Source organism: Notothenia coriiceps, unplaced genomic scaffold (assembly GCF_000735185.1).
Source record: "Notothenia coriiceps isolate Sejong01 unplaced genomic scaffold, NC01 NC01_scaffold00023527, whole genome shotgun sequence".
Taxonomy (NCBI): domain Eukaryota; kingdom Metazoa; phylum Chordata; class Actinopteri; order Perciformes; family Nototheniidae; genus Notothenia; species Notothenia coriiceps.
In genome coordinates, this window is record NW_011356228.1 from 468165 (window position 1) to 492164 (window position 24000).

The 24000-nt window shown below is 41.3% G+C and overlaps 2 protein-coding genes across 9 annotated transcripts in view; one reads left to right on the forward strand and one right to left on the reverse strand.

Moving 5' to 3' along the window:
- LOC104954583 (SWI/SNF-related matrix-associated actin-dependent regulator of chromatin subfamily D member 3) overlaps window positions 1-15145 on the forward strand; it is a 30675-nt gene extending 15530 nt beyond the window's left edge. For 2 of the 8 annotated variants that reach the window (XM_010781721.1, XM_010781717.1), the window contains exons 2-14: window positions 242-429; window positions 3292-3381; window positions 5499-5541; window positions 7016-7138; window positions 7424-7549; window positions 8102-8197; window positions 11586-11714; window positions 11808-11969; window positions 12368-12465; window positions 12636-12771; window positions 13482-13604; window positions 14226-14327; window positions 14416-15145. In XM_010781721.1, the coding sequence (XP_010780023.1) occupies window positions 242-429; window positions 3292-3381; window positions 5499-5541; window positions 7016-7138; window positions 7424-7549; window positions 8102-8197; window positions 11586-11714; window positions 11808-11969; window positions 12368-12465; window positions 12636-12771; window positions 13482-13604; window positions 14226-14327; window positions 14416-14469 (1470 nt within the window). In that variant the 3' untranslated portion in view covers window positions 14470-15145. The remainder of the gene's footprint in view (window positions 1-241; window positions 430-3291; window positions 3382-5498; window positions 5542-7015; window positions 7139-7423; window positions 7550-8101; window positions 8198-11585; window positions 11715-11807; window positions 11970-12367; window positions 12466-12635; window positions 12772-13481; window positions 13605-14225; window positions 14328-14415) is intronic. The other 6 variants (XM_010781718.1, XM_010781720.1, XM_010781719.1 and 3 more) reach the window with 6 other exon arrangements.
- Window positions 15146-18833: 3688 nt separating this feature from the next.
- Window positions 18834-23933, reverse strand: chpf2 (chondroitin polymerizing factor 2). The gene is made up of 4 exons (XM_010781726.1): window positions 22576-23933; window positions 21433-21997; window positions 21112-21294; window positions 18834-20659 (listed from the first exon to the last, which is right to left on the reverse strand). Exons 1-4 carry the CDS (start codon window positions 22845-22847, stop codon window positions 19385-19387), a joined length of 2295 nt encoding a protein of 764 aa, XP_010780028.1. The 5' UTR covers window positions 22848-23933; the 3' UTR covers window positions 18834-19384.
- Between the last annotated feature and the right edge of the window lie 67 nt (window positions 23934-24000).

Genomic DNA, 24000 nt, shown 5'->3' on the forward strand with positions numbered 1-24000 from the left:
GGTAGAGGCAGAGCAGAATTTCATTTTTGAATAGGAAAATTGTGTGAGGTCTGGATCAGAAGCTGATGTGACCGATAGGATGATTGAAAAACTTCAAGGAAATGCACAAAACTGCCATTGATCTCATGTTTCCTTTGTTATATTTTTAGACAAACTAATTTGTTATTATAATGACTCACAATGGAAAATGTTTGTTTTACTTGATCATGACCCGTCTTTTCTCCTGCGTTCTCCCCCCCAGCGTCCTGGCATGCCGTCTGGAGCGAGGATGCCCCACCAGGGAGCTCCCATGGGCCCCCCCGGCCCCCCGTACGGAGGCAGCCCGGCGGTGCGGCCCGGCCTGCCCACCCCCGTGATGGAGCCCAGCCGTAAGAGGCCTGCTCCCTCCCAGCAGGTCCAGCAGCAGGCCGTCCAGGGTCGTGCCAGAAAGTGAGTCTGAATCCAGTCCCAACCCCCAACCCCTACCTCACACTGCATGGCCTGCATATAGAACTCCTTTTTTATCTGCTTTTGTGTGACGTGGTTGACATCATGAAAAAGCTGTGGTTACACTTTATAGTCTGGCATAGATCTGCAAACCAAACATGGAAATGGAATCATGGGCAGGCAATTAGTAAGAGCTTGGCATCGATTCATAATCTATTTTAGCAGATTGTCATATTGTTAGTGTTTTTTTGTTATTTTCTGAGCACACAATTCCAGACTAAACTCGTAATTTTGTCAATTTTAGACCAGGCAAAACGTTTAGTAAACTGTCATTCAACAGATTACACCGGTAAGTTTATTAAAGTAGAGGGAAGTAGGATAAATGTATATTCCTTGGAGTAGGTAGGCCTACTGGATAAATAATTGTCGTGAGACATAAAATACCAATCGTACACATTTATTAGGAAATCATTTAACAGTTTTGGTCATTATTAATCATAGATCATAAAAGTGATGAGTCAACAGTGCGAAAAGAGTCTACATGCTAAATGCTAGTGTTAGCATGCTAACATGCTAACAATGACAGTGCTAACGTTTTGATTATAGCAGGTAAAATGTCTCTAGATTTAAAACTGTTGAACTTACAAAACCAGTGGAAGCTATCATGAGCATTTTACTTTGTATTTCTTTTACAAATTCATTAAATTGTTTTGGATTAACAAGGAAAAAGTAATAAAGATTATCATAACAAGCAGCTTGACAAGACAGGGCTTACCATTACCAAACTATTTCTCTACAGTGATCTCATAGAAAGTGCTTCCCTAAGCTTTGTGTGTTTCTGCTAGCGTTCATTTCAACTTTTATTTTGACTCTTCCACTGCTTTTTTGTGTTGCATCTCCTGCTTGCTCACCGCTCTGTGCATCCACTTCTCACCCTCCCATCCTCTGCTGTGACTGAACGTCTCCTCTGTTCACTCTTCCTGGGTCTTTGTTGTACAGTGTGCCCCCATGCTCTTATCTGAGTGGTGTCCATGCTGTTGTCTGCAGGCGTTCAGGCTCTAGTACTTCTCTTATTGTCTGCTGTTTGACAAAGGAGCTGAACATCAGTATCCCAGGCACACACAGCGGATGGATGTCTGTTAGGAGGCCAGTGTGGCATGTTTGGTCATTAGAAAGGAGATCGATATGCGCACTCGGTGGACCTCTGTCTCTCTCCGTTTCATTCTCTCAGTATCTGCAGCACGATTGATCCACTTACAATTAAGCCGGCTTGTCGAACAGGTCAGGGGAAATGTTGTCCTGCGTCGGGGCTTCGACCCCCGGAGAGTCCCTGCTGGCTGCGGAAAGGGTCTGATCGATGGTCCAGGGTGACCCGTCCAGGTGTCTCTGTCTCTCTGTGGCTTTGTGACAAAGTTTGTGTCCTCTGGCAAACTTAGTTGATGCCCCTGCACTCCGCTCCTGCCAGCTGAAGGCGGGCCACCTGTGTTTGCAGTGTCATTGAGACCTTATGGTCCCTGCCTCACTCCCTCTGCAGACAAACGCCGTCCTACACAATGCTGCTAAAAACATAAAGAATCTTAATACCTCACCTCGTTTCCTATTAATCACATTTATACACTGCTAATTTGGCAGATTGCAACTTTGACACCAAGTGTGTCTTCCTCATTGCGTTACTAGAAAACATTTGCTGTTGCAAATTAGTCTAATTTAAATGTAGGGGACAGGTTTGGAATGTTTTTGTATCAAAGAAAACATAATGAGGTTAAAGCATAAATTAATGTCGAGTATTTTCCCTGTGTCTCGTAGCAGGAAATACTGTTCGAAATGATCTTCAAGCAAAGTTGTCTGTGTGGATTTATCTCAGGTGTGCTTTCTTTAAAGTGAGAAATAATATTAAAGCATTATTATATAACATTTCAGATTCATATCATCATACTCATACTGATGCCATGTAGAAATTATTCCTGTGCCCTTAACTTACATCTTGTGAGGGTAAAATCAAGATGCATTAAATTAGTTGAAAACGTGGGGCTTTTTCACAACAGTTTTCCACTATTTCAAAAAAATGTAAGTTGAATTGAGCGATTGCTACAAACAGCTCAAACCTGCGAGCCACTGAATCCACCAGTCTGTTGATTTCAGTGTGCTTTCACAGAATCAAAGTAAAAATGTACCCGGTCTCTTCTTGATGCAACTATTTTACAGCACATTATCTAGGACGTGCTGATGAACCTTGATTTTTGCTGCTAGTCTTTGTCCTTGAACAGACCTAAAAACATTCCTTGCTGTTCAGAACTAACGGTTACCTAAGGTTTCAGTTTCAGTTGTTTCGAGGGGCTAGAAAGTGGAAATACTTTAAAAGATTTGAGCTTTGGTTTTCGGTGATGAGCAAGAAGCTGTGAATAGCATGCATGTTGTCTTCATCTGCACATTATTTCCTCAATGCGACATCCAATAGAGCTGAACTCACACCCAGCCTGTTTTCCTGTGAGACACGAGTTCACAGTGTTGTCAGTGTGTTGTCTTGTCTGTGTGTGTGAAGCATGATTCTTTTGGTTCACAGAGAAACCTTGTTGAATGAGCGTGTCCCTCAGATGAGCGGGACCCCCCCCCAGCTCCTCCTCTGCTCCTCCTCTGCTCCTCCTCTGCGTGCATGGACGCAGTTACATGCCCCCCCCCAGTGCCTGCCCTTGTCTGAGTTTTAGAGTGTGCACCTACTAACACACCGTTGAATTTAACACACACCCAACACATACAAAACAGCCACAACCACCAGGTGTTCCCCCCCCCCTTCTGACATCATACGTGAGTGTGTGTCTCGCCACAACTCTAATCGGACAACCTTCGAATCCCCACCACATTTAGGAAGCCAGTCGGATTCCCCGGAGCCAATGAGATGCCGGCGAGGCAGATGGACATGAGAGAGCCCCAATCAGATCCCACGCTCGGATCAAAGTAGGAGTTTATTCTGCTGCATGACCGTTTTCTTACGTTTGATGACTCTGGCCTATTTAGAATTTCACCAGAGCCCAACACTCCTTGAATGAAGTGTGTTGGCCGGCTATACGTCCAGGCCTAGATATACACCCCCTAAAATGTAGTGGTGCATGCTTTGGACTGGAGCATGGCATGATGGGAACAGTTTGTTTCAGCCAGAACAGAAACATAAAGTAGAATATAATCTCAACCCCCCTTTTTAATGATGCAGGTTTTTGTTTTCCTATGCAATGCACCCCTGGATCTTTCAATCCTCCCTGCAGCAGGCTTGTTTCAGTATTTGGCATGCTGATGTAACAGACCGTTGCAGTGTTCTGTGATAGAACATTTCCCTACACTGCAAAAAAAATCCAGATCTATAAACAGAAAAAAAGTTATGTAATCTAAAGAAATGTTCCACAACCAATTAGGGTTTGGTGATATGACGATATACCTTTACCATATACACCATATAGATACATTAATAAACTGTATTTATATAGCTCTATTTTTGGCCAAACCAGAGTTTCAATTTGTTTTTGTTCTCTTTCTCGTTATTCTATTTTAAATTAGCTTTTTTGATATGATATCCCAATATAGAATGACCAATTCAGAATATTTTATACATATTACCCAACCCCAGTATCAAACCATAAATCAGGTAGGCCTAAACAGATTTATTTTTGAACTATTTTAGAAATCAGACCACTACTAAAGTCCATCTACCCTTGATATAATTATTTGACATTTTTGGGAAGACATTTATTGACTTTGTTGCAGAGAGCAGGTTGAAGAGACGGACACACTAGCTTAGCTTAATTTGGCCTAGCTTAGTTTAGCCTAGCATAAAGACTGGATATAGTGGAAAGCAGCTAGCCTGGCTCTATTTAGAAGTAACAGAATCTACCTAATTAACACTTTGTATTTTGTTTGTTAAATCTGTACAAAAAATGTGTAAAATATGACACGTTTTATTTTTATACTGAGTTATGTGTCATTTTTACACTTCAATTATTCTATAGTCTCAGCAAAGGAGATACGTGTTAATTAGTCAGCTCTAGTGTTGCTGGCAGGTGGATTTTCTTACCTTCAGATAGAGACCACGAGCTGTTTCCCCCTGTTTGAGGGTTGACTAAAGCAGTGAAACTTTTTAAATTCACAATAAAGATGATGAAAGTGTTCTTCAATGTAGCTCGATTTAAGTTTGTATGCTTAGACACGATTAAAGAGCAACTTGCTCATGCAGTCTTTATCTTCTTTAGACAAAACAACGATATGCCCCGCGCAGTAGGATTCGTTATCTTTCATTAGAAAAATATTATTAAATTGTCCAGAAATCTGTTATTTTAGACTTTGTTTTATAGCTTTTTTTGCAGTTTAGGGCTATCCTGGTGTTTTATAGGAAATACCCTCCTATAGGCACCAACAACAGAACACTTGCATGAAATGACATGAAAGGTGTCCACAGATTCAATATTTAAGAAACTTTAAATAGAGAAAGTAGCTGTAGTGCTGCTTTTGTAATCAGTGTCACCAAGAAATAAAGTTCTGACAGCGAAATCAACTTCAGCGACTTATTGTCCTCAGTTCCTCCTCGGTAAGTATATAAAAACAAGGTTTTGGTAAAAAAAAATTGTTTCTCACACAGCAGGTAAAATGAAACCATGAATGAAAACACACACACACATTTCCGTCTTTGGAAATCATACTTGTATACAAGTACAGCAATCACTGCAGCAAGTAGAGAGGAAGTGTGTGTGTGTGTGTGTGTGTGTGTGTGTGTGTGTGTGTGTGTGTGTGTGTGTGTGTGTGTGTGTGTGTGTGTGTGTGTGTGTGTGTGTGTGTGTGTGTGTAAGGCAATAGGTCTTTGATGAGACACTTTTTGGGCCGTTAGAGGCTCTTGTTCTCCAAGTGGGCTGCTGCTTTTCAGAAAACACACACACACACACACACACATGCACACACACAGCTGGGATGCTGGGGTGCTGGATATGGCCCAGCATTTTAGCAGATGGCCTGGGTGCTACGCTATCAGTCACCATAGTAACATGCTCTCTTTTTCCTCTTTCTCTCTGTCTTTCTCTCCCTCTCTCCAGTGCTAAGAGAAGGAAAATGGCAGACAAGATTCTTCCGCAAAGGGTGAGGCTGCAATGTGTTTTTTTTTACCTTTGTTGTTATGTTTACTTAATGCGTGTGTGTTATTATGTGTTGGTGTGCACAACAGAAAAATCCTGATTGTTTTTTAATGTCATGGGTTCTTGGAAGGCGCAGAGGGCCAGACGATTTGTGTTATTATGAAATGAGGGGAGAGAGTATGAGGGCGCGATCAGGGGGTTTAGGGTTATTTATAAGGGGTTTTATTAAGTTATTTTGAAAGCGGCTCATTGAGTTAAATTGGAAAAATCAGCAGGATATGGCAGACACTTAAGTAGAACCGAAAGAGAATCGCCACCTTGCCACAGGTGAGTCTATGAGGTGATTTTTACATCCCGTTGTTTCAGTTTTTCGGCCCTGTGCCACACAATAACCTCACCACGGCTTTCAAACTGAAACTACGGCGGGCTGGAGACTGTATTTGTCTTAGCTTGGGTCTTATCCTCTAACATAACCCAGACAGAGAGATAGCGGTAGGCATGGCTGGGGCGCCACTCCACAATAATGAGTCAGGGACAGGGAATGTCTGCCACACTCCTCCGTCTGCTCGCCACCTCAGCCCGGTGAAAGGCATTGAGATGGAGATAGAGAAGGAATGAGAGGGAACAATGAAGGCAGCCATTTAGAAAATAAACATGAAAGAGAGAAGCAGAGGGAGGGAGGAGAGGAAGCGAACTGTAGGACCGTGTGTGTGTGCACAGTTTGGTAAGTGAGCAGCAGCCCTTGATGCTCCGAGGACTTTCATCGGTATGGTAATGTGTGAGCCCTGGCTGCTTGGCTGCACACTCTGCATCTCATTCTGATCCCCCCCCTCTGTCCCCAGGATGCTGTGGAAACCGTATTAATGGTGGGCTGGGCAGCGGTTTGAGGGAAAAATAACTCTCGTAGTAAATGATACTCCATATATAATGTAATCATTTAAATCTGAGTAATCATATTTAGTTTTTATGTAACGACAAGGTATTAAAACTGAGATTCCTCAAACTTGTTTTGTGGCACAGGTGTATGATGAATGTCTGAATTTTGAAGAAATTGGTATAAAATTAAGCATTTATAACATTTCCATTCTCTCAAAATGTGTCTTGTTTTTTTTTTTACAGTCAGACCTGTGGAGTATTTGTGTGACACTGTATTTGTGTGAAATGTTCCCAATTTTCAAGATACTTCAAATAAAACTGAAAGGAATAGTTTTACATTTTGCGAAAATTGCAAAAGTCTTTAAGGATGGATGAGAAGATTGTTACCCTTGTCTTTAAATTACCATTCCTTTAAACAATACTATATGTAATGGGGCTTAATGTCCTTGAAACAAGACATTGGACCCCCTGCAGCACCAAAGCGGAGTATACAGCTATTCTGCTTGAGCCTTGAGTGATATTCACATAGTATATATGAATAAAATCTGCCTTAGATCTGAGATCTAAAGTTTTTAATGTCACATTGTCTCTCCTCTGAGCAGATCCGTGAGCTGGTGCCAGAATCCCAGGCTTACATGGATCTGCTGGCGTTTGAGCGCAAACTGGACCAGACCATAATGCGCAAACGAGTGGACATCCAGGAAGCACTGAAGAGACCAATGAAGGTAAGGAAAAAACATCAGGAGCCAATAAGCCCTGTCTAAAACACCACTTTTGGAAGGACAGACATCAAATGTGCTTCGACAAACCATATTGAAAGGGTATAAATTGCCAATTTGGGTTTTTCTCTCATCTTAAAACACAAATTTAGTACCATTTCTAGGCTAAAACGTGTAATATTCAATCATTAATCTTTCTTTATAATCTGTTTATATACCTAAAGTATTTTTATTAAAGATTTTGTGGAATGTCCGTTTGATTTGTGGTGTTTCTATGTGCCCTTGTGTCAGCAGCAGAAGCGTAAACTGAGGCTTTACATATCCAACACCTTCAACCCTGCAAGACCAGACGCTGATGACTCAGACGGCAGCATTGCATCATGGGAACTGAGAGTAGAGGGGAAGTTGCTGGATGACGTAAGTGTTGTGCATTTCAAATATACAGTGCACGTTGAAATTGGTGTCTTAATGCCTTAGCTTTTTATCACATATCCAACGTAAAGGTGATGTAGGGTTTGCTATTATGTCGTTGAATAGCTGCTTAAAATCATAATCTTCCTATTACAGTGTGCTGCTGTGGTTATGATGATGTGCTCAAACAAACAGAAAAGTGTCTGCTGACTCAGAATATCAAACTGAATGACTTCTGTTGTGAGTATTAAGAGAGGCTGTGTTGAGCCGTAAGCTTCTCTTCAAAAAGCTCTGATGTTCTTAGCAGTCCGGGGCAAGGCCGTCATCTCACAGCGGTAGGAAGCATTTAGGTTTCACAAACCACAAATATTTCTGGTGAAGCTCTGAGGAAGTAGACCTTGAGAATGCCTAGTATCTTACTTTACTTTTGATCTCACTCGACCTCTTGTGGGTTTATGATGAGTAATGTCTCTGTGAGCAAAGACCAATGTGTGCTTTTTGCATTTGTGTGTCTGACTTTAGATACTAATTGAACACATTTCCCTATCTGTTTCACAGCCGGGGAAGCAGAAAAAGAAGTTCTCCTCGTTTTTTAAGAGCCTGGTGATCGAGCTGGACAAAGACCTGTACGGTCCTGACAACCACCTGGTTGAGGTTAGTTCAAACACTCTGTCAACAGAGGAAGTCAACATTCTATCAATATCTCTGATCGAGTGTTACAAAAATTAAGTTTTGCACTGTCCCAAAGATTACAAATATATTCTAAAAAGATATACATATATATATACTAACAAACATACACAAATTAAAGATACAAATATAAAAAAGGCATATAAATATATAGAACTAACAGGAAGATTAACACAGATGAGTATATGACTATGAATGAATATGACAACCCTTACAAATGTACACAAGTACAGCAATCACTGTCCATAGCAACTGGTGGAGAGAAAGAGAGTGTGTGTGTGTGTGTGTGTGTGTGTGTGTGTGTGTGTGTGTGTGTGTGTGTGAGAGAGAGAGAGAGAGAGAGTGTGTGTGTGTGTGTGTGTGTGTGTGTGTGTGTGTGTGTGTGTGTGTGTGTGTGTTTGAGTGTNCTCCTCCCCTGCCCGGCTGTTTCTCGTCTCGTGATTACCCCTCCCTGTATTTAGTCTTGTCTCTTCCTGTGTTCAGTGTTGGTTTGTGACTGAGTTCACCGGGGAGTGTTCTGTTTTGTCCAAGTTATTATTTTATCCTTGAAATAAAGGCAATATCAGTGTAATCTGCATTTGGGTCCTGCTTGCTTCACCCACCGTAACAGGGTCACCCACAATTCACAGTGCTCTGCTTGTGATGTAAAGGTCCAGGAGGGAGGCACCAATGATCCTCTCAGCAGTGTTCAGCATGCGCTGCAGAGAGCAAACAGTGATGTTAGAGCCAGTACTTTGTCTTTATAAAAAGGGCCACCTAGTTGTGACGTCATGAGTCAAAACCTTTCTGAAAGACGCTGTCGAGGCACCAATTTTAACCCTTTAAGTTACCGTTAAAGTTCTACAAGCCTATACAAAGAATGAAAGAAAGACCTCCTAAGGTATTATTTGATTTGAGTTTTGTTTGATTTGTTTTGACTATTGTAAAGGCCTGTTTTCGTTCTGTGAAAAGTTTGTGATTTTCTTTTAAGTAAAAGCACCTAGCACAATATCAACACACCACCGGAGGGCAAGCAAGTCATCCCAAATAAAGTAAAGCAGACTGATTGAAGGGAAATGCGTTAGAGATGTCTGTTTAAGGCGTCTAAGTGGCTTGATGGAAAACAAAGGAAGGACGCTGCGACAGGCTGTTGTACAAATGAAACCATCCCAATCAAACATATTATTAATGAGCTTCAGGTGTGAGTGTAATCACAAGTGATGCTGATTTCCTTAACGAGGGTTCCGCTCGTTAACACACCTGTTGTCCACCCACTCAGGTGTTTTTAATTATGTTGCCTGATTTGACCTTTTCAAAGCAGCTGTTTTATTTGACGCTGTCTCTTTAAAATGTGTTTTTTCTCTGAGTGGGTCATTGCTTTTCACTTGAGATCACATCTATTAGCAAAACAGAGCTTTTGTATGCGGCACTAATCAGTGAATATGGCTGTATATTCATGCAGTCAGGGTCAGTGACGGCCTCTTCATCTTGCAGGGGAGAGATTTTTTACTGAATATGTTATTTTGTGAAGTCTTGTTGAGTAACCCTTCTAACCTTCTGCTTATTTTTTACATCTCCTTCGGATGAATACAAAATAAAACAGACTGAGAGAGCGAACTGCCCTCTTCCCTCATTAATAACTTGATGTTTTCGTACCATTTAAAAAAAGGCTTTATTTTCAAAATGCAAGGTTGTGTTAACACACAGCTGTGAGAGCCTGAGAAGACAAGTGCTTGGCTATTAAAAACATCATTAGCTGGCCTACACTTTGTATCTCCACAGAATGAGACTTTAAAAAAACACACCTTTTAAGAGCGCCAAAGTGAAAAAATTACGACTTCCCAAGGTCCTCCTTTTTAGTGGGTATTTTGGCATGGCACTCAGATGGAAACGCTTTGAATGATTTTTAATAAAAAAAAAGATTTCTCTCTACCTTGAGGTACAATCAGTATCTGATCTGCTCTAATTGAGTTGCTCGCTGAAGGACAGAATTATTCTGTCCAAGTTACTTGTCCTAAAGATGGTGCTTAAAGTGCTTTTCTTTTCAGCTGGTAAGATAAAAGTATTTCAACTGTGGTTAGATAGAGAGGAGGTTCTGATATGCATAATCACAAAGACTAAAGCACAGAATCTTTATTGTATTCTTTCCGGGCTAATGTTAAGTCTTTCTGGTGTTAGTCTGCAGGACAGTGTGATCTTGTGTGTGATATCATTGGTACACATCCCCATGGTTACCCTATTACTGTCTTGGTTTCTCAGCACTCTCTGCATGGCTAGTTTAAAAAAATGTAACCTTTGACTAAACCACATGCTTTGCACTCCAGGTCAAGATCAAGGCAGCTAAAAACAGGTGCCTTCAGATGACTTATTTCTATCTGTTAATTATGTCATATCCTCTTCCGCGAACAGTCTGCAGTTTCTCTAGAACATTAAATATGAACCGGTAATCAAAGTTAAAGCTCAGAGATTAACGTGCTAAAAGGCTTATGTTTAGAAGATGTAATGTTTACCATTTCGTTAAGAGGAAGAAGAAGATATACTTTATTTTTAGCATGCTGTTATTTGATAGTTAGCACTAACACAAAGTACAGCTAAGGAATTATAATTCGTTCTTGCAGTTAATTAGTTACAATTAATGAATAATATAATCATTAAATACAAAAAGTGAGTGGTAATACGCACAATTGGCCTGCATACATACACTATATACAGTGTGCAGTATGTTTATTTTAAAGGTCCCCTATTATACTCTTTTAAAACAATATACTATAGGTCCCAGATATACACGAAAGTTGATCTGCCCTGAATCTTTATTCCTGAAACTTTCCGAATCTCTTTACACAGTGGAGACTCACATAATATGTGACACATTCATGTATAAAAGACATGACAATATGCATAATAGGTGACCTTTAAGAATGATGGGTGATATGTAACTGTTAAAAGAGACATATTATGCTTATTTTCATGTTAATTATTCTATTATAAGAAATTGTTTCAATGATTTAATGTTCCAAAAACACATTATTTTGCTAACACCTTCTGCCAGAATATACCTGCATTCATCCATTATAACGCCTATGTCTTTAAGCCCCCCCCCCGCTCCTGGAAAAAGCCTGCTCTGACTAAGTGATTCAGGGTCTTCAGAATCTGTGCTCTCACTTTATTTAAATCACTTTTTAGAATATGGGACAGTGTATATTTTAATATTCTTGTAATTTGTAGTTTATTTGATGTTAAAGTGTTTGTTGCAGAAAAAACATGATTTAAATGATTGTTGCCTCTAAAGCAGTAATTAATTATGTTTCAATAAGTGAAACAAAACAACATTTCCATTCAGTCTGAATAAACCACCTCAGTTTGGGGTGTGTAGTCATTGTATGGTGGCTCGCTTTTACAGTGGCACCGCACGGGCACCACGCAGGAGACGGACGGCTTCCAGGTGAAGAGGCCGGGGGACGTGAGCGTGCGCTGCACCCTGCTGCTGATGCTGGACTACCAGGTGAGGGCGCCACCCCCCTCACAACTCTGACAACAATCCATGACATCTTTCAGGCCTCAAAAGTGTTTTAATGCGGTCCTATTGTCCCCGCAGCCCCCCCAGTTTAAGCTGGACCCTCGTCTGGCGCGCCTGCTGGGCATCCACACTCAGACCCGCTCCTGTATCATCCAGGCGCTCTGGCAATACGTCAAGACCAACAAGCTGCAGGACTCTCATGACAAGGAGTACATCAACTGTGACAAGTACTTCCAACAGGTATGGGACTCTATGTGGAATAAATCATACAGTTGTTTAATATTTCATTCCCTACACTCTTAATGTAAATAATATCCTGCTTTATATTGTGTCTAAAGCCCTTCAATTTGTTTTTATGCTGCAATTTGGGATCAATAAAGTACCTCTTATCTTATCTTTTAAATATGCTGCTGAAAATAACTAGGAAAACACGAGTACTATGAAATATATCTACCTTGCAATACTGACTGCTACTTGTAATTTCTAAAATATACATCATACACACTCAACCTTATGATGCTTTCTACAATTCCAGTCAAAACAATCAGTGTGCTCACTCGTTCTCAAACATTTTAAAATACATTTTAACACCTAAAGGAAACTACTTACCAACAATTATATTTGACCCTCCTCTCCAGATCTTCGACTGCCCTCGGCTGAAGTTCTCTGAGATCCCTCAACGCCTAACCAACCTCCTCTTGCCCCCAGACCCCATCGTCATCAACCATGTGATCAGGTAGAATCCTTTCTTCTAATCCTTATTCAACAAGGAAAAGTTGTATTGAGGTTCAACTGTATTATGCATGCTTCATGGAAAAGATAGGCAGTCAACACAATGAATGGGAAGTAACCAAAATGTGTCTTTAAGCATTTTTTGACATAGTTTTGATGTTTGTTTCCTGTCAGCGTGGATCCCAACGACCAGAAGAAGACGGCCTGCTACGACATAGACGTGGAGGTGGAAGACCCTCTGAAGGGGCAGATGAGCAGCTTCCTGCTCTCCACCGCCAACCAGCAGGAGATCGCCACCCTGGACAACAAGGTGAGCCTCACAGAACACACACTGAGGAGCGATTCAGCTTCGATGTGTAGATCTAACTCAGGAGCTAACTGAGCAGCCACATGGGAACAACCAGATGTATTGCATATATTTTGAACCGAAGCGTTACAGGTAGTTACTTGTGATGAATCCCACACCATTATGTGGGGCCAAGATTTATGTTTCACAGACAGATTTAAACTTTTAAACTGACATTTGTTGCTGTGTTTGAGCTTGAAGGCCAAAAGAAAAGTCAGAAATACATTCTTCTCTTGTACAATTGGCATACAAATGGTAATAAATATATGGACACATTTTCGTTTTGTACTTTCTTTTTTAACTCTTTTGCATCAGCTTTTTGAAAGATTAATGTTTGTGCCAGTTTGTTGGCATTTAATATTCATGATGGCAGAGATATACCCATTTATATGTTATCCTTTCCTTTATCACATACACTTTTGAAAAGATCACCATATTTTATAAAAATCTATAAAGGCTACATTTCCTGAGGAATGTGTATTTCCTGTTTGTAAATGTTTAAAGACTTTTTTTCTGAGAGTGGATACAAAATCTTCATTTATTTTGTGACATTTTGGATCTATTTTAAATCAGGAAAATGGCATTTTCAGCTGTGGTTGTTGCTTTTTCTGACTTACAGTTTAAGGTTAAAGTATATTTTCCTGTTGTAAAGTATGTAACTGTTCCCCTTTCAGATCCATGAGACCATCGAGTCCATCAACCAGCTGAAGATCCAGAGGGACTTCATGCTCAGTTTCTCCAGAGACCCCAAGGGCTACATCCAGGACTGGCTCAAATCCCAGAGCCGGGACCTTAAGGTTAGATATTTAAACATACACACACACACACACACACACGCACACACACACACACACACACACGCACACGCACACACGCACACACACAGGCCCTCATGTGTGTCTCCTTTCCTAAGGAGCTGTAGTTACTGGTCACTTTGAATAACAAGTTTTGGCATACAAAACATTTTCTAATGTTATGAAATCTGATAAATTGATTAAACTATGTTAGAACATTTTAAAATGACTTGTTTTTTCCAGCTAAAACATAAAATCCATCTGTAATCATATAATCTCACAGTGAGATTCTATCTAGTAAGGAATTTTACTTTGACACTTTAAATACTTTCACTTGAATAACATTTTAAATACCATAGTTCAACTGACGTGGAGTCATTTTACACTGTGGCAGAATCAGAACAGAACTACACTCTAAAATTGGTTTATTGCGAAGTAGGTTTTCACTCAAAAGACATTTGCTTTGGGTGTATTGGTACATAACAAACTGAAAGATATATACTATATTGCTCTCTTTACTTAAATGTCAAATCCAAATACTTCTTATCATCCCTCACATCACATTTAATATTAAACATGGTTATTATGTAGTCTTATCATTAATGATTCTTCTCTTGTCTGTAGTTAATGACAGACGTGGTGGGGAATCCTGAGGAGGAGAGGAGGGCGGAGTTTTACCACGAGCCCTGGTCCCAGGAGGCTGTCAGCCGCTATTTCTACTGCAAGGTGAGGAACTGTCGTCTTCTCTCACTTCACAACGACTCCAGATCCGCCTCTAGATGTTTTGTGACATATTTCCTTTTTTTCTGAATAGATCCAGCAGAGGAGACAGGAGCTGGAAACGGCCTTAGCTGTCCGTAACACCTAAAACAAGGCCCTCCTGAATCACCCCCACTGATTTCCTGTGTGTTTGGAGGCCATCGCTGTAGTTTGGTGAAACTTCATAAACGGTCATAAAAGAAAATGCAATTTCTGAGGTTTCCCAAAGTTTAAAAATGAAGTGAAATGAGGGCGAGTTTTTCTCACGGCGGACGCGATGGAAGCCCTGATGCACATATTTGTCCCGTTTTGTGCAGCACTGTGAAGGCATCATCATTTCCCGCATGTGTTCAGCTGCGCCCGCAAAGGTCAAGCCCCTCAGACCACAAGCATCCAAAACTAAAGCCCCCTACTCTCCGCTTCTTTAAATACGTCACACACACGTCGAGAAAAACTCTGACCGGCTGCAAACACACCGCCATGTTTTTGGATCTCAAAACAAACACGATGTGACTCTTCGCTCTTGATGGGTCTTCATATTTTATGTTCCCCAAGGTTTCCTGTAACTGATTTATTGTTTGATTCTAAGTGTGTGTTTTTGTTTCTGAAAGATTGATTTATGACACCAGCAAAGTGGAGATTACAAGTGTGACACATAGGGAATCAATTCTATCTAGAAACCTGAGATTTAATTCACTTTCAGGTTGGAGTGAATCAAATGGAAATGTGTCTCATTTAAAGGTAGGGTAGGTAAGAATGGAGAAACCAGCTCGAGTGCGCTAGAATTACGCAGCCGAAAAAAATCTGCCCCTTCCTTCAGACTTCCTTACAGAGCCCCTCCTCCAACACACACGAATGCGCACATGACCAATAAGGGCACGAGATAAGTTTGTGCACGAGATGGAAGGCTGACAGGCAGGTAGGCCATCCAGTTATTTTAGCCGGGCCGGCTAAAATGATTGGTCGTGCTTTTTACAGCGCCACGGCTTCCACAGATTAATTTTTTATGTATTTATTCATTGTCAAAGCATTTAATGTATTCATTGCTATCGGGATGTTAAGAGCATTCCATGGAATATAACAAAAAGTGTTTCTGAAGTGAATTACCTACCCCACCTTTAAGTTGTATTTGCCAGTCATTCTTACAACAGTATTAGATAAGAGCTGAAGTATTACCACAGCGAGAATAGTGTTTTAATGAAGGAGTATTGATCATAATAATAAGAGTTGTTTCTTCCCTAATCATAGCTAACGACAAATATGCCTATACATGTTGGGACTTGTTTTTGTCAGAGTCGCTCACTGCCTCTTCCTTGTGTATTTTGCCAGTAAATGTAAAGGTATTACCAAAGGTTGCAACGAGAAGAAGAGAACATGATCACTGAAACAGAAGTGGGCAACGATCCTCACCTGGGTTTAACAGAAATTGCAAAACATTTCCATGTAAGGTGGTCATAAAAATCTGAACAATCTGGGTAGTTCCAGAGAGGATTTATTTCCAAATGTTTAGATTTTCTAGCCAATTAGGCCTCAGGTCTTTGTAAACAAACCCTGAAACTGTTATTGTAATGAACACTTAAACCCAGGTCTGGAGGATTTTGTCCATTTCTACACTTTTTATGTTACATGAAGAAGAAAAACACTTTTCTTCTTTAGAGATGTGAATGTAAATATGTGTTTCCCCCTTAAGAGGTCCAACTGTACAGGATACCGCAGACTATTTGTGTGTTTGTTTTTGGATTTGGGGAGGATGGGGGGGAGCTGAGTGGTGCATTATGGGAGATCCATGCGATTTGAATTAGTAGGGCAGGAATGTTAGTGTTCCTCTGTGTACTATCTTGGGTTGGGGGGGATTTATTTTGGGTATATCGTGGGAGCTGAAACAAAGAAAGACCTCCCTCAATCTCAGTAGCTGTAACACGATGTAATCTGCACCGATCTCCTTTTACACTTTTTTTAACGACACTTGACTTGTATGTATATGTTGTAATGTCAGATGGAGGGTTTTGTTCCTCTCTCTCAGCAGTCAGTTTCTAGCTGGAACCTTTTCTGGGTTCCTTTGCACTGTGCTGTGTCTCTTTTACCGGGACTTTTCTCGTCATGGGTGAGACCCTCTTTATAATCCCAGCGTACACAAAAAGTGATCGAACGACGACCTATGCATGCTACATGGACTTTAATTAACACATCTGATGAGATATGTACATATATATAAAAAAAAAAAAAAAGCTGGCAGTCTGTGTGAAAAAACCCTTCAGTTGAAATGCCTTCTGGAAACTTTTTGCCAAAAATGATATGCCCTACCAGCAACTAACTGTAGGTGTGATTTTCTGAGCTATGTTTTTGTTACTAGGACTAAGTTATATTAACTGCACTCATTAGAAGAGAAACAGTAGTCATTTGTAGTATGCTAGTCCTGACCAGGGGTGATTTGTCTTTGTATGGCCAGGGCATTCACATGGTTGTCATACAGTCACTGATTCACTTGCACCCTCTTGTGGAGGAAACTAGAAGCTCCGGGGTGACCTCTGCCTCAAGCGGCTCAGTGTCAGAATATCCTGACACTGTTACTGTTACTAAACCCTGACATACTGTTGACATGTCCCACTCCCTGCATGTGTTTGAGAGAGTGGGAACCGCTCTCTCTCTGTTTACACTGTTGTCAGAGCGTCACCAACAGGGAGGGAGTAGTATACATTACACTGTATATCTATGAACTGGTGATTCTACACACACAAAAAGAAGAAGAAAAAGGGAAAAAGCAGCTGTGACATTGCAAGACAGCCTGGATGTAAATAAAGAAGCGCTTGCCAAAGTTTGTAAATGCCATGATATGTGGAGTGTCTTTTTTTCACCTTTCTGTTGAAGTGGAGGTCATTTTTTATTCAATCCAAAATGACAAACTTTACAAAGGTTCACTCTTTACAAAAAGTATGTATTAATGTGTTAAACTCAGCCTCTTAAGTAGAAGCATAAAGTAGAATTAAATGGGAATCCTACCCCAAAATCAAACTCAAGTGCAATACTTAAATGAATGTACTTCCATACATTACACCACTGCCTAAGGTTGCTTATATTATATCATTTTTTTTTAAAGAGCAATGCTACAATTTCTTATCAGCACCTTTTAAAAATATATATCTGCAGTATTACTGATATACTTACATGGTAAATGTCATTGCGATTAAGGCAAGATATGAGGCAGTTGAAGTGTTACTTGTTTCTACATCTAGGTTATAAAATAAATACCTTTTCATCATAGAGGGATGTGGATGAATAAGGATGGTGATACATCTAGCTATTTATTTTATTATATAATATGATTTCATAACACGTCGTACTGCTGCATTGAACTTAATTGACATTTGATGAGTAATACTCAAAGGAACGTGTATGACACATTTTAAATCTGCCACTAAACTAGGGATTACCTGCAGGATAAACAGAGATGTCACGGAATTAATGAAGACTTCAATTTGATTTTAATTAATCTATTTTCCAGTTTTTTTTAATCTGCTGACACTTTAGCCCTTACCTTAATAAACAACATACCCAAGCCTTGCCCACAATAACAGAAACCTGAGATACAGTACCAATGGGTATTCGGATTTAAAAAATGTTTATACTCAAACATTTAGGGGCAAAATGTTATATTAATATCTTTATTTTTTAAGATGTTTATTCTATCTTCCAAATCAATGCAATAAGTAATAATGTAATCATTTTTGCCCTTCTAAATTAACCCCCTCCAAAAGAACACTCTCATACTGATAAAGTGTTGATTTTGTGCTACATTTTCCTTCCTGAGCTGGCCGTCCCCAGAAGGTGGCAGACAGGCTTCTTATTGTTCCCTGACCTCACTGTGAGGAAGCAGGTGGAGGGCCTTTTCCACGGCGCAGTGCAGTGGTGGTGTAACGCTGACTGCTGCCCCCTCCCCACCTCAGAAAGAACCTCTTTCACTCTGCTGCTACCCTATTCTCCCGACAAATATCACATGGAGAAGTTTGGCATGTGGGGGGAGTTTCAGGGTGCCATCGTCTCACCTCTTTAGAGACGAGGAGGGAGTGTGAAGTAAGCCATTCAGCTTTTTTCGACCTCAGAGGGGTTAACCACCCACACCACGGAGGACCTTGGCATGGGAGTTACGACCCTCCCTCTGGGCGCTGGGTTCACTTCTCTCCCTAAAGACATGTGTAAAGAATACTCGCCCAAATCCAGGGAGGCCCGGGCCGGGGTGGAGATTTACTGACTTAATGTGGGGAGACGAGGCGGGGCAGGCTTCTTGGAACAAACTGTTCACTGCCTCCAGGCGCTGCAGTGTAGCTTTTACGCAATCCGGAAAGACTACATTGAATTAATTTAATATGAGCACGCCATCATCATCCCTACGGAGAAACTGTTCAAGCATGCTCCTACAAACTGCTATTGAAACACACACACTGTATGAATGAAGAAACAACACTGAGCTTAAATATCACTCTTTAATACCTCTTTAAAAAAAAGAAAAGGCAGCCAGCGGCTTCAGCTTGTTACCAGTATCATTTTAAACATCTTCAAATAAGGAAGACTTATGGCTCAAGGTTTTCCCTCAACAAAGAAGGCCTTTGTTCATTTGCTATCAAGACACAACCTCATAGAATTGGACTATAAATATGTTTTGCTCAGCTCTTATAAGAATACATCAATGGCAGGGATACAAGTGACAGTAGTCGACGTTCGGACGCCTCCATGACTCATAGTTCGTCTAGACACAAGTCACGACAGTCAGTTATTGACTCGTAAGTCAGAAGTAATGAGGAGAGAGATTTTCAGCTGTAGGAACTGACGCATCACAACACATTTGCTCTGTTAAAGTGTTGTGTTCTCCTAAGTTTTATTTAACTTTAGCCTCATTCTCTTTCTGCAAAATACAAGGGCGTGAATTACAGTATATGGATCACTAAGTTCCCATATTATTATTCACATGTTCTGCGTGAGTATCCTTTAGTCAAGGCAGTATGTTTGTGGTGCACCCAACAAGTCTCTTAGGTGCTGTTGGCTTGCTCTTGTTCAAAAATAGCCATAGCTAGATGTGAGCGGGAGCCCAGGCCCTCCAGGTTGCTGAGGACACAGCGGTGGTAGATATCCTCGCTGAATCGTGGGTTGCACGCTCGCCGCACGTATTTCTGGATCAACGCGGGCTCTACGGCTCTGAACACATGTAGGCCCGAGTAACGGACAAATATGTCGTACACGTCCATGCTTTCCAGCAGCTCCTCGTTGTCCAAGATGTCAGCTGCCATCTTGGTCCTCGCGGTCATGTAGTCAGCGTTGTAAAAACAAGCCTCGTCGAAGACTTGCCGGTCAAAGTGTCCGTCTCGCAGCGACTCAGAAGCGAAAGAGGAGGAGGCCGCAGAGGGCGGCTGGTCGCGGTACATGACAGCGGGACTGTACTCCTGGAAGTGGATGGGGAAGAAGATCTGCCAGTTGCTGATAGCGTTCATTCTGCAGCGATTCAGGAAGTCGGCGTTGACCTCTGTCCACACGCTGGCGAGGAAAAACAGCGTGTCCACTGGGTGCTTCTTGGAGATAATGTCCATCAGCTTGACCTGTGAGGGCACCTCCGTCTTCACGCTGATCCAGGGGATCTTCACGTCACCGTAACGCTTCTCCACCTCCCCAATCATGGCCTTGATGCCGGCAAACACATCTGTCTGGCTGACTCTCTGAGCGTCAAAAGGATCGTAGATGAACAGGAACGTCAGTAAAACATTGTCATGGGTGTCCAACGTGTTCATCACGTACATGTCGAGGAAGTTACCAACAAAGTCCTGATCCTGGGCGGTGACGGGGAGGATGACCTGCACACGCGTCGCCTCCGTCACATAGGGCATTGGGATGATTTCCACTGCGCTTAAAGGCCGCAATAAGTTAACCCGTTTGGCAATGACTTGACTGTGGCCTTTCTGGGTGTATGCCTCCAGTGCAAGGTCCAGAACATACTCCATTCCACGCGTGGGGTCAAACCGCCGGTAACCGTTAAGTAGGCGGCGCTTGTGGAAGCGTAGCTGGGGCTGGTAGCGTTCATTCAGACGCTCCACCGCGATCTCCAGAACTGCGTTTACATCAGCACGGTCAGCCCCTCTCATCTCGCACTTCGGGGAGCTGTCAATGCACGAGTAAATATGCTCTTCGGTAAAGTACTCCCAGTTTATAACCTCAAAACGGGTTTTCGGTTTGAAGGGAGCGTTGATTCCAATAGGCCATGTGACTCCAGCTTTACCCTCTGGCGTCAAATCACTCAGGTTGTTGATCTGCACCTGATGAGTAGACACACAAATCTGTCAAGATTCAAATCAAAGCCAAGAAGGACCACACTGTCTAGTGTGCAAACATTTGCGTTTATGACGTGTGTGATTGCTCTGTGGCGTATTTTAAGTTGAGTCAACACAGAGAAAATGAACTATCATTAGCAGCTACTTTAATCACATAGTAATGCTTCTCAGGCAGATCCTATACACAGGATGATGACACTGGAATGTAACACTTCATGCCCTAGCAAAAGACTTCAATCCAATGTCTTGGCTTTCAGACATGTTTAAATATTGCATGCGCCAGGAATGTATGCCTTGGCTCTGAAAATCTGGGTGTGGTGGAGATGAGAGCAAACATTATACTTTCATACTGAACTCATCACCAAAGCAGCCAACTGAAAGTGTATAATCAAATAAAAGTTTAAATTTAAGAGATAGCAGTGTTAAAGAATACAAACCTGCAGATGTTGAATCTGTTGGTAAGTCCTTTCCAGCTCAATCTGACTGAAGCGTTTGTGTAGGCGGTACATGAGGTTTGGTTCCGATATAGGATGGACTGTGAAGGCATTTTTAAACTGTATGCTATCTTCACGTTCTGGATCTGCATTTTTCCCGAGCTCGAAGTAACGATATGTCATCTCCTGTGAACCACACAGAAGTCGACAAAGAAAATAAATGTTAGATAATATGCAGATAAAAATCATGTGTGAATTTAATGAATAAAACTAGTCTCTTTTGAAGCACATTCTTTAAATGTATGTCCATGCATGTGTCTGTACCTGGTGAACCTCCACGCAACTGAGACCCAAGTAATCAATAATGCAGCGACCCAGCCACTCATCAGGCCTCACACTGAGGATGTCATTGCGGCAGGTGTCAAGGTGGGGTTGCAGACGTGCTAGCAGACTGCGGGACAGCAGGTAGCCATACCCGCCGTGGCAATAGCGTGCTTTCTCTTCTCCACCTATAAACTCCTCCGCCCTGCCCATATACAGGTCCTGACCTGCACTGAGGTGGCCCACCAGCTCTGTCAGACGATTTGCTTGTATGTAGGTGTCATCCTGGGATAGGAGGAACCAGTCATAGTCAGAGCCGTAGTGCCGATGGAGGTGACGCACTGTCTCGTACATCAGCCAAACTGGACGGTCGTCGCCGTGGGCAACCACAGTCATGCCATGAGGCACCTTAGGGCTGCGCAGGCCTGTGAAGAAAAAGGTGCGATGGAAGTGGTGGGCAATAGTGCGATTCACTGCCACGGCCAGTGTGTTGAGGGTAGCCCGGGAAGTCAGAACTCCCGCCAGCAGCCGCTCTCTGATGCCCAGTTCTGTGTGGATATAACGAGTCCTGGAGAGGGGAAGTAAAGAAGGTTAAAAAAAGAAATATGACATTAAATCACAAACACAATAAAGGTGATAATATCTCATTAAAGTCCGTTTCGTTACATCACAAAAAATATATAGATTTCAACAGAATTAAACTTACATAAATCGTAAAAACAACATTTTGAATAGGACATGAAATACTTTGAATCATTTATCCAAATGTACTGTACAAGTCTGTTTGTTGTCTTTATAAAGAGATTTAATCTATAATCTATCAACCACCTGTACTGTAACCCAATCAGTGCATTTAGATTATTGCAGGGGATAATTCAGTGTAAGCCTATTAAATTGAGGATGGAGTGTTTTGAAACAATATGGTAAGATATAAAGTAATTTGATGTGTTGCTTCTTTTTCAAATCTGTCTTAAAATGTGTTGAATAAAGTAACAGGCTGCAAAAGTATCTACTATGCATGTTGTTCTACACCATTGAGAAACTATTTGCACAATTCTTTATAATATATCATCTACATTTTATATTGTTGAGGATTTTTTTTTCTTTCATATGGGATCATGACAGAAGCACAACTTTAACACTAACCTTAGAACTTTCTTGTGGGGCTTGTTTGGGTCCTTGTGATATGGAATGATACGTGGCTGGAAGTCTTCCTCTCCAGCACCATCTCTCGAGTCTCTCTGGGCATCTCCTCTGCCCATAAAAAGTCTCCCGTTGCCCAGTTCATCTCCACAGGAGTCATCGGTATCACCTTGTGTCCAGGACACCATTAAAAGGCTCAAACTACATCCCAGAGATAGCCCGAGGATAAGGGGTAAAGCAGGCCTGAACAGGGCCAAAACTGAGGAAAGACGCATATCTAGTAGTTATGAGCTACACTTGATGAGGTAGTTCTGGAAAACTTAACTACCTACAGATGTGTCAACTCTCCTGCCCTAATGGAAGACATTTAGCCATTCAAGGAGCTATGTTAGGGGAAACTGAATTATTGACACATACAAAAAGGTGCCTCAAATGTCACATAGTAGCTCTTTCTTCAGTCCCATCCGCTGAGGTAGTCGTTACGAGATTTATATAAAGCATTTGATGTTAACGTTTAGTTACCTAGTAATAAACTACTTATTTTCCATGTGTAAAATAGTACGTTTTATCATGGTAGAAGATACATTATGTTTAAATGTAAAGGTGACGGTTTCGTCGTTTCGTCAAAACAAATAATTGCAAATATATTAACACTATCAACATTTATTGCGACGTAACAGTTGTGTAACAACAAAGCAAGCCGTTTATGTTAGTCACTGCCATGTAAACTGTGTAGTGTTACTCTGGGTATTCCGTGACTTTTGAGCTAACGTTGTGGTAATTAGCTTAACTAATTCTTGCTAGGGTTAACACACCAACAGCTACCTCTAAAGTCAGCTAAGTAATGTACCGTTAGCAAAACGCTAAATAACACCTGGTAAAGTTGTCCATTTGAGTTACGTTACTCTATTAAATAAAGAATAGAAAATCGAAGAAAGAGGACTTGAAAATAGTAAATATTGTTCCAGAAATCATAACCTCAACAGTAACGTTAGGTCGGAAAAACAAATCAAATCAAAGAGCAAGCTAGCAAAGAAGCTAGCATCTTGTTTTAGTCCCGATATATCTCCCTCGATCCTGTCCACGAACACTGACTTGAAGGCATTAGGTCCCATTATTCATCGTTGATACAGGTACAAATCCTCCAAGCATAGCCATCCACATATCGTCCGTTTCCTGAAGTTTCTTGACTTCCTCAACATTTGAGTGCCACACACACAGGGTGGAATAACGTCTCTCTCACGTATGGGTTTACCCTCATCATCACTGATATAGCCTATGCTGCTGCAGCATCACCTGCTATGACTGAATGAAAGGACCTATGTTTTTGCGATAAGGATTACTTACGACAGAGTACCCAACACCACACCAAGAGAGTATCGTATTTATATGGTGTATAATTACAGTTAAAATGTGTCAAGATATGTG

Bases quoted from the DNA above. Each gene is read 5' to 3' on its own strand.
- chpf2 (XM_010781726.1), bottom strand. From the start codon at position 22,847: ATGCGTCTTTCCTCAGTTTTGGCCCTGTTCAGGCCTGCTTTACCCCTT. The intron at 21,998-22,575 runs GTTAGTGTTAAA...TCCCCTCTCCAG, and splicing joins CCCCACAAGAAAGTTCTAAG to GACTCGTTATATCCACACAG. The intron at 20,660-21,111 runs GTTTGTATTCTT...TCTACTCATCAG, and splicing joins AACAGATTCAACATCTGCAG to GTGCAGATCAACAACCTGAG.